This window comes from Lotus japonicus, chromosome 1 (assembly GCF_012489685.1).
Source record: "Lotus japonicus ecotype B-129 chromosome 1, LjGifu_v1.2".
NCBI lineage: Eukaryota > Viridiplantae > Streptophyta > Magnoliopsida > Fabales > Fabaceae > Lotus > Lotus japonicus.
Genome location: NC_080041.1, coordinates 135,779,077 through 135,795,011, shown reverse-complemented (window position 1 = coordinate 135,795,011; position 15,935 = coordinate 135,779,077). Strand labels below are relative to the sequence as shown.

Below are 15,935 nucleotides of genomic sequence, written 5' to 3'. Positions count from 1 at the left end.
TTTACATTTTCTACTTTCTTTACTTCATTCATTCTTTTTCTATATCACAATCACAAACTTAGGGAATCACAAGAAACACAAATGCACACACATACAGAGTCTAAATTATCTTCACACATAATTCCAAAAACGGAACTGTACAATTCACTATCAAATACCTGTAGGCTAAATAGCCTTTACTGTACTAGAATGTGAAATATCACAACCAAACTTAAAAAACATGAACTACCCAGTAACATTCTGTGCATCCAATCCCCCCCCCCCCCCCACTCACTGTTTCTAAAGTGTAGCCTCAGAATTATAAGAAATAGAACCAAAAAATGAACTCATTGTTGGACGATTGGAAGTTGGCTCTGGAATCATCTGTGGGAGAACTGGTAAAGGGGTTTCAAATTTAAGCACCTGAATCACATGCCTTACTGATGGTCTGAATGAATAATCTGGATTTGCACACCAAAGACCAACCACCACTAAACGTTCCAGTTGCTCCTTATCATATACTCCTTCAAGCTTTGGATCTACTGCTTCAAGGAATCTTCCTAATCTATAGAGCTCCCAAACCCACTCAAATATGGCTATTTGATCCTCCTTGGCCTTGAGGTCAATTGATTTTCTCCCACTGGCTAACTCCAATATAACAATCCCAAAGCTGTACATGTCAGACTCCTTTGTAGTCCTCCCTGTAGTGAGATATTCAGGAGCTATGTAGCCCATGGTTCCGGCTATAACTGTGGTTTGTGAACCTTTCTCATGATCCACAAGCCTAGCTAAGCCAAAATCCCCAAGTTTAGCATTGAAATTGGAGTCCAACATGATGTTGCTTGTTTTAATGTCCCTGTGAAGCACACATCGCTCCCATTCTTCATGCAGGTACAGCAGCGCCAAAGTCAAGTCCATGGCGATGTTGTACCTCCTCTGCCATGTCAATATGCTTTTTCCGCGATGTAGGTGGAAATCTAAGCTACCATTTTCCATGAGCTCATATATCAGGAGGAGATCTTTATTCCTGTGGCACCAACCAATTAGCTGTACCAAATTCCTATGCCTCAGCTGGCTAATGATCTTCACTTCAGTTGCATATTCCTTTATCCCCTGCTTAGACTCTCTTGATACCCTCTTTATAGCAACATTGGATTTTATGTCTTTGAGATAGCCTTTATAAACACCACCAAAACCTCCTTGTCCAACCTTCCTTCCTTCTGCAAAGTTGTTTGTTGCACTCACCAATTGATTATAACAAAACCTCTTAGGTCCAGTGCCCTTTTGGAATTCATCATCCAGTTCCAGGTCAAAAATTGAATCTTCTCTTTTCCATCCAGCCCTTTTCCACATGAAAATATAAACACACCCTAAAATAAGGAAAAATGTAGACACACCTATACCAACCCCTAGCACTACTGGTAATAAACCTTTGTTGCTGATACTTTTAGCTGTGGAAATTGGTGAAGGATTGGGATTTGGTGAGGCTGCCATTGGAGGTTTATGACTTGACACACTCTTATTACTTTGTAAACTTGAATTGAATGACCATGACTGCAGGATATTCATCTCAAACATGTATCCTGTAGCAGCAGAGAAGCCAAAAACAACCCACTCTGGTAGGTAATCTCTCAAATCAACATTATATGAGATATAAGTTCTTACTGGCTTACCTTTTTTCATGTTTCCAGTGAAAGAAACTTCCAGATTATGTGTACTAGAATTGTACTCAATTCTGCAATTATAAGCTTTCTTTTGCGTAATATCAATCGACCATGGCTCAGATACGTCTGATCTCATAGAGTTGAAATTTATACCTACATGAGTGCCTTGGGTTCGGGGATCCCATGAATTTCTGTGTGTGTCAAACTCCACTGCTACAAATGAATGTTTGGTTGAGTTCAATATTTGGTCATCATCTACTAGGCCAAGACCACCTCCTTCTTGTATATGCCTTGGTAGTGGCAGTTCTGGATCTGCAAAGAAAAATGCCAAGCCATCCCCAAAACGAGTTTCGTTTGAGAAAATGATGAAGGAAAATTGGGTAGTGAAGTCAGTGAGTTTTCCTGAGCTTCTGTTCCACAGATACAATTGCTCGAAACTCTTTGCTCGTCCGACGCTGAATGCATTGCTTTGGTACCTTGAGGTTGTTGTGAGTTGGATGTATGAATGTAACAGAGAAGCATCACCTTCTAGCTTGGTATCATCATACTCAAAGCCCTGGTAATTAAATGAAAGTGGATATACTGAAGTAATGATATGGAACAACAAAATGATTCGCATTGCATGACAGAATAGATGAGTGGTTGGTTGGAGACCAACATGGGAAGCAGCCATCTCTAGGTGAGAGTTGATTGATTTTGAAACTTTCAATGCTGTCTTACTCTTTAAAAATGCTCTTATGTAATTGCTATACTTTGATTATTTGATTTGTGTAACTTAGATTATGGTTTCATTCATTGTCTTCATATGACTTTGGATTTGTATGATTGTCCTGTAGTTCTTACTCAGCTAACCCTGCAATTTAGAAATGAGCTACTACTTGAAAACAGATTCAAGTTCAACTTCCACACCCTTTAAATTAATAAGCAAATACTAAGTCAAATTGACAGGACCCATATGACGACCAAGTTCCTGGCCTGCAGTTTGTCCCCCTTTCTGACAATGCAATGTTATGGATATACATTGATTTGAACAGGCACTCAGGTTTAATGGTCTTGAGTACTCATGTTTGAAAATTCTTCTACAATTGATTCTGAAACTAAAACAATTTTAGGGAGAAGTTTCTGTGAATAGCTTCTGCATGCTTGGAATTGATTATGATGAAAGAGAAATTGATCCAAACATGCTATGATTATAGTTAACTCAATCTGTTGGTTAAAAGTTCCTCCAATCCCAAATTTGCCTCTCTTCCAAACGTGACATTTAACTTTATGTGGTGTGTGTTGAGGTAGATAATGGAAGTAGGAGAGAGTTATTTCCTGTACATGTAACAGGCATTGAGCATGGTACACATGCATTAACAATTTTGTTATGTAAAAACTTAAATTGCATCATATTTTCATAAGAATTGGAATAAATGGCACTTATTGACCAAACAGAAAATCGAATTTTATCTCCCAGTGAATTTTGTGGGTAGGAAGGAAAGTTCATATGAGGGAGTGAGTGCAACCTGAAATTAGATAATAATACATAGCCAAATGATGCAACTGTATATGTTGTCTGGTAAACTAAGCTAAGATAGATTCCATGATTGGCCAAAAAGATTAAAATAAAAAAGGAGGGCTCCATATGATTATTTCTTTTATAGCACATATAAATGTTGTTTTGTTCCCTTCTAGAACCTCTCAAATAAATTGTAAGGAAACGATACTTCCCTCTCTATATGTGTGTGTGTGTGTGATCTGGTCATCTAACAAGTTCTTTGTTGTTTGTTCCCCTCTGGCTGTAGGTGTGATGTTGGATGCTAAAATCCAATAAGAAAAGTTTTTTTTTTTTTTTTTTTTGGTCAAAGAAATGGGATAGATTGATAATAGGCCCAAAGGCCGAGCCCACAACGGGAGAAAACAAACTACACGGCTAGAACAAGAAAATTACAAGCCTTGACAACTCTACAAACCAAATGGTACTAGGAGACAAAACAACCTGTACCCACTTAAAGATTCCCTCTAACAACGGTGGTCCCAATTGTCATTGAAAGAGACAAATCACACAGCTTGGGCATCTTCAACAAGAGCCCTACGAAGCTCCTGAGGGGGCATAAACATCCAATCTTCCATCAAGAGGCCTTGCATGCTGAGTTTAGCAACCAGGTGAGCTGATCTGTTCCTTTCTCTATTGGCCCAAGCAAATTCACAACTATGGAATTTTCTTTTCAATGCAAATATGTCTTGCAGTATTGCACTTGCTTCCCCTATTAGAATTTCAAATCTGCAAGCCTCAATAAGGATTTTATTATCTGATTCCAGGATTACATGAGGACAATTCAGGTTATAGGCCAAGGACAAACCTTCTCTAATAGCAGCTGCCTCAGAAGTTAAAGGGGATGAAGAGAAAATCTTTGCATGTGTTCCAGACATGAGGGTAGAGAATTTATCTCGAACAAGCACCCCCACCGCAGCTTGAGGTAAAGTTTTCACCCAACTAGCATCTACATTTATTTTGAGTGAGTTCCCTGAAGGTGGGATCCAATTTGTGGGTCTCTGCCTTTGGTGCTGATTGCCTTCTCTGACTTCCTTCTCTTTCACTGGTTTTGCCAAGTCTAAAGCTGCAAGAGAACTAGTGACTTGTTGGATGGTGAAGGAAGGATTTGGACGGGTAGCCTTAAAGACAACATTGTTTCTTCCTCTCTAGATAGACCAAAGGATGAAACCAAGGGAAGAGAAGTCCATATTGAAATCAAAAGAGAGGGCTTGCAGTGTGACTATCTTCTGCATCAACCATATATCAAAGGAGCCAAGACCTTGTGCAGAGACAACCCACTGCAAAGAAGAACCGAACCATACAGCACGCGTCCAAGGGCAGACAAAGAAGAGATGTTCAATGGTCTCCTGATCAATACCACAAACTGGACATAGGCCAGAAGGTGAGATTCTCTTTTTCCACAGATTGTGTTTCACTGCTAGTGAGTTATGACTTGCCTTCCATAGAAAAACTTTAACTTTCTGGGGTAGCTGGGATTTCCATATGGTTTGCCAGAGCTCTTGAGGAACAATATGTGAGCTTGAATATTGGGGTTGGGGTCTTGGGGCGTTATAGCTTGCTAACTTGAAACCTGAGTTAACTGTATAATCACCTCTTGGAGTATGGGGCCAGAATAACACATATGACTGATGCAATTTGCTTACTGGAGTTTGAAAATTTTTTAGAGCTAACTCTGGTTGGAATAGATTCTGGATCAAACCGCTATTCCAGCCTTCTCCATATGGGGAAATTAGAGCACTAACCTTCATATTAGGAGCGTTTGGAGGCTGAATAAGAGCTTCTCCAGAACTCAGCCAGTTATCTCCCCATACATCAATAGAATCTCCACAACCCACAGCCCACCTACTGTATCTTCTTATCAAATCTCTCCCCACTAGCAAACTCCGCCACATCCAAGATGGGCAGCGACCCAAAGGGGCACTCATAAAATCTGAGGTCGGAAAATAAAGTGCTTTCAAGACTCTCACCCAAAGTGCATCCGGATTGGTGAGAACGCGCCAGGCTTGTTTAGCTAGGATAGCTTGGTTTTGAAACCTTAGATCTCTGAACCCCATTCCACCTTCTTCCTTGGCCATAGTCATTTTATCCCAACTTCTCCAGTGAATACCACGATCTTTCCCTGGACCTTTCCACCAAAAATTCGCCACTAAGGAATGAAGAGAGTTGTAGAAGGTTTTTGGAAAGTGGACAATAGCCATTGCATAGGAAGGGATGGCTTGTATAACAGCCTTAATGAGAACCTCCTTACCCGCTTGGTTCAAGAGGGTCTCCTTCCAACCCTCAAGCTTTTCTTTAATTCTCTCCTCAACCCATGCTAATGAATTGCACTTGCTACGACCCCAAATTGCTGGCAATCCCAAATATTGACCTGGGTTGTCCCAAATAGGCATGTGCAGCAGATTGGAAATTTCTCTCTTAATCCTGCTGGAGGCTGACTTACAGAAAATAAGCCCAGACTTGGCAACGTTTATCTTTTGTCCCGAAGCTCTATTGTACAAATTCAGAATCTGGATTATGCTTGTAGCTTCCCTGACTGTAGCTTCTGCAAACAAAAGAGAGTCATCTGCGAAAAGCAGATGAGTTAGGGCTGGGGATTGGGGAGTAAATTGTAGACCAGCAATGGTCCCTGCCCGTTGTGCTTGAGTCAACATAAAGGAAAGCACGTCAGTGGCTAGGACAAACAGATAAGGGGAGAGAGGATCCCCTTGTCTCAGGCCACGCCCTGGGGTTAAGGTATTGCTTAGGAAACCATTAACTTTCAGTTTGTAGGAAGCTCCTCTTACAAGAGTCATAACTCTAGCTATCCAAGTTGGATGAAAGCCGTAAGCAAGTAGAGTCTTCTCTAGGAAGGTCCACTCCAACCTGTCATAAGCCTTGCTCATATCCACTTTGATCGCCATATAGTTCTTCATTCTAGATCCACCCTTGAGTAATAAGTGAAAGGCTTCTTGAGAGACTGCAATGTTGTCCTGAATCAAACGGCCTCCTACAAAAGCACTTTGGTTTGGAGAAATAATGAAATTAAGATCTTCCTTAAGTCTGGTTACCATAATGCGAGAGATGACCTTCAAGATATAGTTACAACAACTAATAGGTCTGAATTGCAAACACTCTCCGGAGAGTCAACTTTAGGGATGAGAGCCACAATTGTTTCATTTATCTCTGCTGAAAGTGTTCCAGTGCTGAAAAAGCCTTTAATTGCTGCACACACAGAATCTTTTATTGTTTCCCAATGGTTTTTAAAGAAGAGACCATTTAGCCCGTCTGGGCCCGGTGCCTTCAGGCCCCCCAACGCATTAACAGCCTCCACAATTTCAAGATCAGAAACAGATAGAGCCAATCTGTTATTTAACTCCGTCGACACCTTACAGGGAAAATTTTGCAAACACTCCTCAATTTGGTGCACTCCTTCTGACTGATAAATCTCTTCATAGTGAGAAACAAAGGCATTCATTATTTCCGGTTGGCCCTCCTTCCAATCTCCTCGAGAATCTCGGACCCTATCAATTCTGTTCTTGTTCCTTCGGTTAAGGGTGGAGGCATGAAAGAATCTAGAATTTTTGTCTCCGTATTTAGCCCATTTGATGCGTGATCTTTGACCCCAATACAATTCCTCTTGTCTCCTGAGAGTATCAATCTCTAATTTAATTTTGTTGATTTCATACCAGTCCACTTGGTGGTTAGGAAAAGTTTTGATCACAAACTTTACAACTCTGGACCTAAAGAGAAGGTGTTCTTATTACGATAAATGTTTAACATATTTTAGATGTGTTGAGGTGGGCTCAAATCACTAGTTTTTCAATTGCCTAGTGTCTCTCTTGTTGCATCAAATAGAAATAAATTATGGGCGTTGTTCCGGTACCTATTTAAAAATGGGAAGGTATAGTATCGTTTAGTTCATTTTATTAGCATACAAAGGAGAAGATTGTAAATTTTAAAAATTTAATTATGGAGCAAATATTATGAATAACTACATACAAATATTTAATTAGATTTCACTATCTTAATTTTTTTTTAAAAAAAGGGCCACAATATAACAATTTTTGTCCCCATTTATCATCCCTGATCAGAGGTTCTTTTTTTCAAATAATAATGTAAAAAATATAACAGTTTACCAAAAAAAAAGTTCAAAAATAATTTACCAACATGAGGTATTTTGTGACAGAAAATTAATCCGTCACAAAATCCTTGGTTTAATGCGGAATTAGAGACGGAATCTTATAAAGGGCAATACAGTCACAAAAGGTGTTTGCTAGGATACCACAACATTTAGTTTTAGTTGGGGTATGATACAAGACGTGACGTGAACCAATGTCATTTAAGTGAGTGTTTCTTCTTTTCCCCATATATGTTTTAAAATGGAACAAAAATTCAAATACACTGCCAGATGTCGGTCTCCTATTGGTACACGCCAAATCGCATCAGTCGTGTACCATACAATGAAGGTATGGTAGAATTCACCGTCACAGAACCACAAACAGCCACTTTTGTCCAATTGATGATGGAATTTGTCACGGAATAAATCCTTCTCAAGTACGCGGTCGCTAACCTTGTTAACACGTACAAAGTATTTGTGACGGATACAAGCTCCGTCGCAAAAGTGCTGAGGAAATATGTGATGGACAAATATCCATCGCAAATCGCTGAAGGTTTTTGTGACGGATTCATTTTCGTCGCAAAACAGGTGAAGGGGTTTGTGACGGATTTTTTCCGTCGCAAACTCGCTGACAATATATTTGTGACGGACTTGTCCTCCGTCGCAAATCTGATGAAGGTTTTTGTGACGGATTTTTTATCCGTCGCAAAATCGTTGACAAGGAATTGTGACGGAATTTTGTCAATCGCAAAAGTTAGTGACGGATACTGTTTCCGTCGCAAAGTATCAAATTCATCCCAACAAAAATTATACCCATATTGATATTGTTTTTAATGTAAGTATGTAACACCCAATCTCCTTATCCAGAATCCTGTCCAATCCGATTCAGCGTACCTTCATCCTTCAAGATACTATGATGATGAAGATGATGTCTTCTTCTCTTCACTCAGTTTGAAACCAACCTTATCATCATCATCATCATAAAAATGACAACAGTTTCCACCAAATTCCTACCTCACACACTCCCCTTCACACTCCAACAAACCAACCCCATTTCCCTTGTTTCTTGCTCCCTCCCACTTCTCCATCAAGGTAGCAGCATCAGCATCACCACCACTAGCACCACCACCGTGTCCTCTGATACTACAAAGCCCAATAATCTCGACTTCAGAGACACCCATTTGATGAAAGTCCTCACCCGTTCCTGCAAGGCACGCATGTACAACGAATCACTCTACTTTCTCCGCCGCATGGTCAGCAAGGGTTACAAACCTGATGTTGTAATCTGCACCAAGATCATCAAGGGGCTGTTTGGTTCCAGACGAATTGACAAAGCTGTTGGGGTCATGGACATTTTGGAGAAGCACGGTGAGCCTGATGTGTTCGCTTACAATGCGGTGATTAGCGGATTCTGCAAAGTTGATCGAATTGATTCTGCGTACCAGGTGCTCGATAAAATGAAGCAGAGAGGGTTTGAGCCTGATGTTGTCACTTACAATATTCTCATTGGGAGTCTTTGTTCCAAGGGGAAGCTTGAGTTGGCTTTCAAGGTTTTGGATCAGTTGTTGAAGGAAAAGTGCAAGCCGACCGTTGTTACTTATACTATTTTGATAGAAGCTACCATTTTGAAGGGTGGTGTTGATGATGTTATGAAGCTTTTGGATGAGATGATAGAGAGTGGTTTACGACCTGATATGTTCATTTTTAATGCAGTTGTCAGGGGTATGTGCAGAGAAGGGTTAGTGGATCGTGCTTTTGAGTTCATTAGATACATAAGTGCCAAGGGTTATGCTCCGGATGTGATATCTTATAACATTCTGTTGCGAGGGCTTCTGAATCAAGGGAAATGGGAAGATGGAGAGAAATTGATGTCTGATATGCTTTCAAAAGGTTGTGAGCCAAATGTTGTGACTTACAGCATTTTGATTAGTTCGTTATGTCGTGATGGCAAAGTTGAGGAGGCGGTGAGTTTGTTGAAGGTTATGAAGGAACAGGGGTTGACCCCTGATGCTTATAGCTATGATCCTTTGATTGCGGCATTCTGCAAAGAGAGTAGGGTGGATTTGGCGATAGAGTTCTTGGAAAGCATGATCTCTGATGGTTGCTTGCCGGATATTGTTAACTACAACACAATTTTGTCCACTCTGTGCAAGAATGGAAAAGCTGATGAGGCTTTGAAGATCTTTGAGAAGCTGGGCGAAGTGGGTTGTCCTCCAAATGTGAGTTCATACAACACATTGTTCAGTGCACTCTGGAGTAGCGGGCACAAAATTAGAGCCCTGGGGATGATTTTGGAGATGTTAAGCAAAGATATTGATCCTGATGAGATCACTTATAATTCACTCATATCTTGTTTGTGCAGAGATGCAATGGTGGATCAGGCCATTGAGTTGTTAGTGGACATGGAAAGTAGTGTGTACCAACCTTCAGTTATTAGTTACAACATTGTTCTTCTTGGATTGAGCAAAGTGCACAGAATCTCCGATGCCATTGAGGTGTTAGCTGCGATGGTTGACAAAGGGTGTCGGCCAAATGAAACTACTTACACATTGTTGGTTGAAGGGATTGGTTATGCTGGCTGGCCAGATGATGCTATGGAGCTAGCTATTTCCCTTGTTGATATGGACGCGATTCCTCAACATTCATTCAAACGCTTGTACAAAACATTTCCCGGGCTTGATGTGCCCAAAGAGTTCATTTTATCAGATTAAGAACACTCTTTGCTTTGGCTCAAAGGACTCAATAATATAAAAGCCTTGGCATAGAGGATCCATGATGAACCTTTTGTTTTGTTCAATTCTTTAAATAGTCGCCGACTATTCACTAGTTATAGCTTTTGGTTTGGAGTTTAAAGTCCAGGTGAATAGTGTGTTTGGGGGTGACACACAATCCTAAGTAGGATAGATAAGTCCAGAAGTGATTATAGAGTTTCTCACCGCAGAACCAAACACACCAGAAGTCAATCAGATAGTTCATACTATTGTTTATGATGATTCCATTGCCGGGGTCTGTGTTTGTTGTGCATTCTTGACGGCAAAGAAGATTGTATTTCCCAATGCCATATTGGATTGACTTACTTTGGTTTTTTGCTGGGAAAGACGTCCAAGCCATGCTTGTTGAAAAATGAAAAGTTCCTATCTTTGTAGCTTCTATCCAAAAGTGGTCTGGGATTTTTCCAACAGGAAACCACACATGTACTTAGAAGATAGACGGTTGCCAACGGGGAAAAGAATGACTTTGGTCCTTTTGATTTCCCTCCAACTCAGGGAATAATTGGTTTTGATTGTACATTGTATAGTGAAGTAGGGGCCGTAGAGGAGATTATAAAGGATTGAGATTTTCTATTTCCAAATGGTGTCTTATTTCATGTCACAGGCACAGCCAATAAAAATGTTATGTCAATTAAAAGAACACTGACATTTATTTTTTGAGTTTAATGGATGTGCATTGTATTCTTTATACCGTCATCTAATTATTGTATGTCACGTAGGATAAATACTTATATTCTTCATTTATTTTAATCTATATACACTACAAAGAGAGTTGCAAAAACGCAACTGTTCCTTTACTGTTCATTTTAGGGATTTTATTCCATGCTTTGTTGGTCCATGATAACTTGTGGTGTGATTTCTTTTTTCTCCTTTATCTGATTATGTTGTCCATGTTTTTCTACTTTTCTGAACATGATGAGGTTTTGCCTGAATTTCACTTTTCTTTTCTCATGCTACTACTTTTTCAATACCTGATTATACTTTTTTGCACGGAGGAGTATACTTTGCCTCAATTTCCCTATACAAGGCACTCCAATTGAACCTCTCTCTACTTTCCAGCAGGTTCCGGCCTCTCATGGTACAAACGCATTCTCTTCTCCTTCTTAATTCGCGTTTCTTAGAATTTTAATGATTTTCCAATTTTGATTTGTTTTTAATCAGGTCACACTACAGGTAATGCAAAACCCTAAACCCAAAATTCAGTTGTTCATCGTTTTCTATTACCCAAAGCAGTTCACCTCCGGAGTGTCGCTCCAGGTTCCCCAATTCTTATAGTACAGCTCAGAAAGAACATGGGTTTTGGTTATCCATTTCAGTTTATGCCTATTGATGTTTGCCTCCGCAACATGGTTTACTGGTCAATAGCATTCATATGCAATTAAGCACGATTTAATATCATTCAAATGCATATTATGCTTATGCTGTGATTTTGTATTGCTGTTTATCGTTTTCTATTGCTCAAAGCAATTCACCTTCAGGAAAGCAGGTTGCAAATTCCTCACTTCATTCTCTTGGACCTGGGAATCCACTGTTTGACAATTAACTTATACCACACTTAACTTCGTTCAATGGGAGGTTCTGGCATGCTGATATTGGCAATAACATGGATGCAAGATTTGCTTCATCCTTCCTGGATGAGTTCAAGAACAGTAAGGCCAGATCTTTTGAACTTTCAAATATCGTTGACCATGTGCTTCAATTCAGGTATGAATCTTGCACCTCCACTGTTGTTTCCATTTTCATGCGTCTGATTTCATAATCCCTAACATTATGCAGCACTGTCAATATGGTAGCCGCTTTATTCAGTAGAAATTAGAACCAGCTTCTGCAGAAGAGAAGACCAAGATGTTTCCTGAGAACATTCCTCATGCTTGTGCCTTGATGACTGATGTCTTTGGCAATTATGTTATACAGAAAGTACAATTAGTTTCTGCTACGGAGTACTGCCATAAATATGCTCTTTTTATTTTGTCAGTGATAGTAGAATTTCATGCTTCACATTGAACTTTTGCATTTTTTTCAGCATAGTACACAGAAAGTCAAAGAAAGGAGTTAGCCAGCCAACTTGCAGGTCATGTTTTACCTCTTAGTCTGCAAATGTATGGTTGCAGAGTGATTCCGAAGGTGACTTCTGAAGCCTTTTATTCTCATTTTATTCCCTGTACACGTGCATCAACTCATGCACGACTCTTAAAATCTCATTTCTTCAATTTTGCATAATATGGTTTTTGTTAAAACGATGTAAGCTTGCTTAAATATTTAGTAAATAATGGAACACTTGAGATATTCTTGTGTATTACTTTCTACTTGCTGCAGTACTGAATTTTGTTGGTTTTATTTCATATTGTCTTGTGGTTATTGACCATACTTATAAGTTACAAGGTTTAAGCATCCATAGGTTTAGTCATTTGGATTTTAACATGAATTGGTTTAGTTCAAATTTGCTTTATATTGAATATTGATAAATACTTGTTGCATCCCTAACATGGAATTTTGGTTTCTGGGATGGTTTTCTATTTTTTTGTTGGCTGAAAGTTTTCTGCAGACATTGAAGTTTGTAGGTCTCAGCTTTATCTTTGTTCCGTTCGACTTATTCTCAACATAGTATATGCGGATCGACACAGGTATATAGACATTTTTTCATTTTTGTTTTTGATTTTTTTGGAAAGAAGCTCTGAACAATATCTATTAGAATTTGATTTACTCTGCTTTCTGGCTGCTTCATGTATACACAGTGACTACATAATTAGACTGGCTAAAGTCTGAACATATGAAAAATTGTTAAAAAAATACTTACGAGACTACCTCCTTAATTTGCAGGGATTAGTTACTGGTTATTTGTGTTTTGACAGCAATGACAGATGGTGAATGACATTTTTGGTAATTCTCAGGACAAAAGACTTCACATTTGGTGATAGAAAACAAAAAATATGTTAAGAAGGTGCTGTTGTCAAAACCTACAGCACTGAAATCCCAAATATCTGGCCTTGTGCTTCTTGAGATGCACATCTTCTGCCTTGGGAATCTGTACAAGACTTCCAATCCATGGCCAACCTAATACAGGAAACGCAAAAGAACCTCTACTTCCTTCAGATTGATCAGAGTTCCTTGATTCAGCAGATACCATCCCACCACAGTCTTCAATTCCCTCATCCTTGCATACAGTGCTTGTGTTGTCACTGTGTTTCTCTCTACTCGTGTGTACCATCTTCTTTCCATGTCCTCTCCATAACAATCTTGTTCGTGTTCTTCACTATCATTTGGTCTTTTCACAGATATGTTCTGATTGCTAACTTTTTTTGCACCCTCACCATATATTTCAACTTACTATTCAGAGGCTTTGAATTTTTATGCATTCCATTGAGACCTCTCATGAGATTCTCTGACTTGACACTTGTCTCATCTTTCGCTGCACCAAATGCCTCATTCTCTTCAAAGCAGAATATTATGTAATCTTCATACAGAGAGTGTCCAGGTTGAACCATCAGTCCTATTTCCAACTAAAACCCCATGTTTTTCTTTTACCATTGGTTTATTTAGTTGTGTGTTGCTGTTGTTGCATTTTTTGCTTGGTCTTGACAAAGTGTTGGTGTGGATAATGTTAAACCTTTTGTGGTTTCTCTTGTCAAAGGCCAAATTTCTCACTGGCTCACAAAGGGCTGAAGCAACTTTTTGTTTTCGATTCTTCACTTTTTTTATCATTTTAGTTTCTTTATTCATTCTTTTGCTGCATCACCGTAGGTATGCTTCTTAACTTCTGCATTGAGGAGTTCATCAATCTTTTAATGAGAGGAGAACCTCTTGAATCTGGTAATGTCACTTCATTTAATCCATAAGCATCATCATCATCATTGGTAAGTGGCAACCCCTTTCTCATTATTTATCTATATCTCTCAAGGCCTGCCAATCTGCCATGTTAATGTTTACTTTGATGATGTGGAATAGAGAAAATCTATTTATTCTCTTATATCTGAATACAGACCTATACCAGGTTGGGAAATAAGCATGACAATTTGGTATTGTTGTTGCATATTTGCTTCGTTTCATGAGTATAAGGGTGCTGAAAATTTGGGTCTTGATTACTGTTTGTCACTAATTTTCTCATAGGTTGCTGATCTTTTGTATTTTTGGTATTGGAAAGGTCTATGTGTAAAGAAACTAATTTTTATCCATCTGATATAAAGAACGAATTGCCCTAGGAAATTACTTCGGTCATTGGTGGCTAAAATTTGGAATTATGATTGTATCTGTAGGACTAATAATCCAGTGTATGCTCACTTTGATGGTCTAACTATGCCCCCCTTCACAGTTGAATTTCTTAAGACTCTTTAAAGTTAAAAGCCTTAAAGTCCTGCTTTGCAGAAGACAAGGATCATACTATATTGCTCAAAAGTTTAGATTATATTGGTCCAATCAAATCATGTTGGCAAGAAACGGTTCTTTGATATGGATATGGTTGAGATTGTTGAAAAGAGCAAAGAAAGTTAAAGAGAAGGAAGCTGGTGCAGAACAAGTACATGAGTGAAGTGAATTTAAGACTAAATATGTAGACAAAACCATGAATTTAGTTGCTAATACTTTTGTAAGTTTTTATTTTTATTTTGTAAATGCGGTAACTTTTTAATTTCTCAGGTAAAGGATGAGATTGATTTGGCTAGGATGGGCGATTGATAAGTTGCTTCTCTTTCTTCATTTTATTTTGCAGGTTGCCAATTTTTGTCATGATGAATCCGGTTGCCATTTCAATCCTGCCTTAAGAACTTCTTATAAATTATAATCCTCCCTTGATAATTGGTCGCATGTATATATATTGATATTGTTCTGATTCGCAAATTCATGAAATGTAAAGAGTTTTCACGTCCGACCCTTCTATCAATCCCTTAAAACCTTTTACTATTCAAATGTTTGTGGGATGACCCCCTAAGGATTTGACATAAGTAATCTTTGTATACATCTATCATTCATATGAATGAAATGCTCTATACTTAACTTTTAAAAAATTCTTATTAGAAGTGAAGACTTTAATGAATGGAATATAATAAAATTGATGTTAATGTATTTACTATTATAAAATGCATTATTGAAATCAAATATAATAATTATTTTCTATTATAATTTTCTATAATAACCAAGTGAAATATTTTGTTACTTCAATTTTTATTGCACGTTTTCTTTCAAAAAATAAAATAATTTATTGCACGTTTTAAACATTTAGTTTATAAAATGATTTAATTTATTTCTTGATATTAAAGACAAGCTTGTAATGAAAGATGCAAAAGATATTTATTTAAAAATAAAAATAAATTTTACCATGTTATATAATATATTTACTTTCCTTGAAACATATGATCGTTCCGTGCATCGCACGGGAAACTCCCTAGTTAAATTACAATTATAGTTTCTGATGTGGTGGAAATCAATTGAATGTCAGTGTAAAATAAGTTTACACTTTCGGTGTATCTTCACTTTTCTCTTATTTTTTGCTCCATCGGAAAACATAAATATGACATTTATATTCTTACATTAGTGATTTTTAATTGACATGACATATTTCTATTGGTGGGACAAAAAATTAAACATCATTTCAAGATAGAAGATCATCCGACTTGAAAAGCCATAGTTGGCCAACTTTCGGTATATAGATTCTATACACTTGCAAGTTGCACCCGAACTCGAGGGTTGTTTTTTACTCACCAAAGTGCTATTTTCACACTCTTATGTATTTTTAGTTTCTTTAATTTCAAAATTACCCTTTAAGTAAAAAAGTACAAAAAAAATTCTATTTACACAATTTCTGTAAAAAAAATGTATGGTGGCGAAGTTCTCCACTTTTTAAATAGAAAAAATTGTGTAAAAACAATAATCCCAAAATTTATGTTTTCACA

General features: G+C 38.1%; 2 protein-coding genes across 16 annotated transcripts; one reads left to right on the top strand and one right to left on the bottom strand.

The window, feature by feature from the left end:
- Nucleotides 1-96: 96 nt before the first annotated feature.
- Nucleotides 97-2,427, bottom strand: LOC130731321 (L-type lectin-domain containing receptor kinase IX.1-like). Its single transcript, XM_057583582.1, has one exon. The coding sequence runs from the start codon at nucleotides 2,314-2,316 to the stop codon at nucleotides 280-282; it is 2,037 nt and encodes a 678-aa protein (XP_057439565.1). The 5' UTR covers nucleotides 2,317-2,427; the 3' UTR covers nucleotides 97-279.
- Nucleotides 2,428-3,654: 1,227 nt separating this feature from the next.
- Nucleotides 3,655-14,911, top strand: LOC130731320 (pentatricopeptide repeat-containing protein At3g04760, chloroplastic-like). 15 transcript variants are annotated; one of them, XR_009016634.1, is made up of 6 exons: nucleotides 3,655-3,791; nucleotides 3,948-4,105; nucleotides 4,240-4,564; nucleotides 11,049-11,128; nucleotides 11,212-12,674; nucleotides 12,871-14,911. XR_009016634.1 is itself a non-coding variant. In XM_057583581.1 (5 exons), exon 1 carries the CDS (start codon nucleotides 8,266-8,268, stop codon nucleotides 9,988-9,990), a length of 1,725 nt encoding a protein of 574 aa, XP_057439564.1. In that variant the 5' UTR covers nucleotides 7,896-8,265; the 3' UTR covers nucleotides 9,991-11,128; nucleotides 11,212-12,674; nucleotides 12,871-12,930; nucleotides 13,792-13,904; nucleotides 14,756-14,911. The 15 variants fall into 15 exon arrangements, 13 of the variants coding, with proteins under 13 accessions (XP_057439564.1, XP_057439553.1, XP_057439560.1 ...); XR_009016633.1 differs by having other exon boundaries at nucleotides 11,046-11,128; XM_057583581.1 differs by lacking the exons at nucleotides 3,655-3,791; nucleotides 3,948-4,105; nucleotides 4,240-4,564 and having other exon boundaries at nucleotides 7,896-11,128; nucleotides 12,871-12,930; nucleotides 13,792-13,904; nucleotides 14,756-14,911.
- Nucleotides 14,912-15,935: the final 1,024 nt, after the last annotated feature.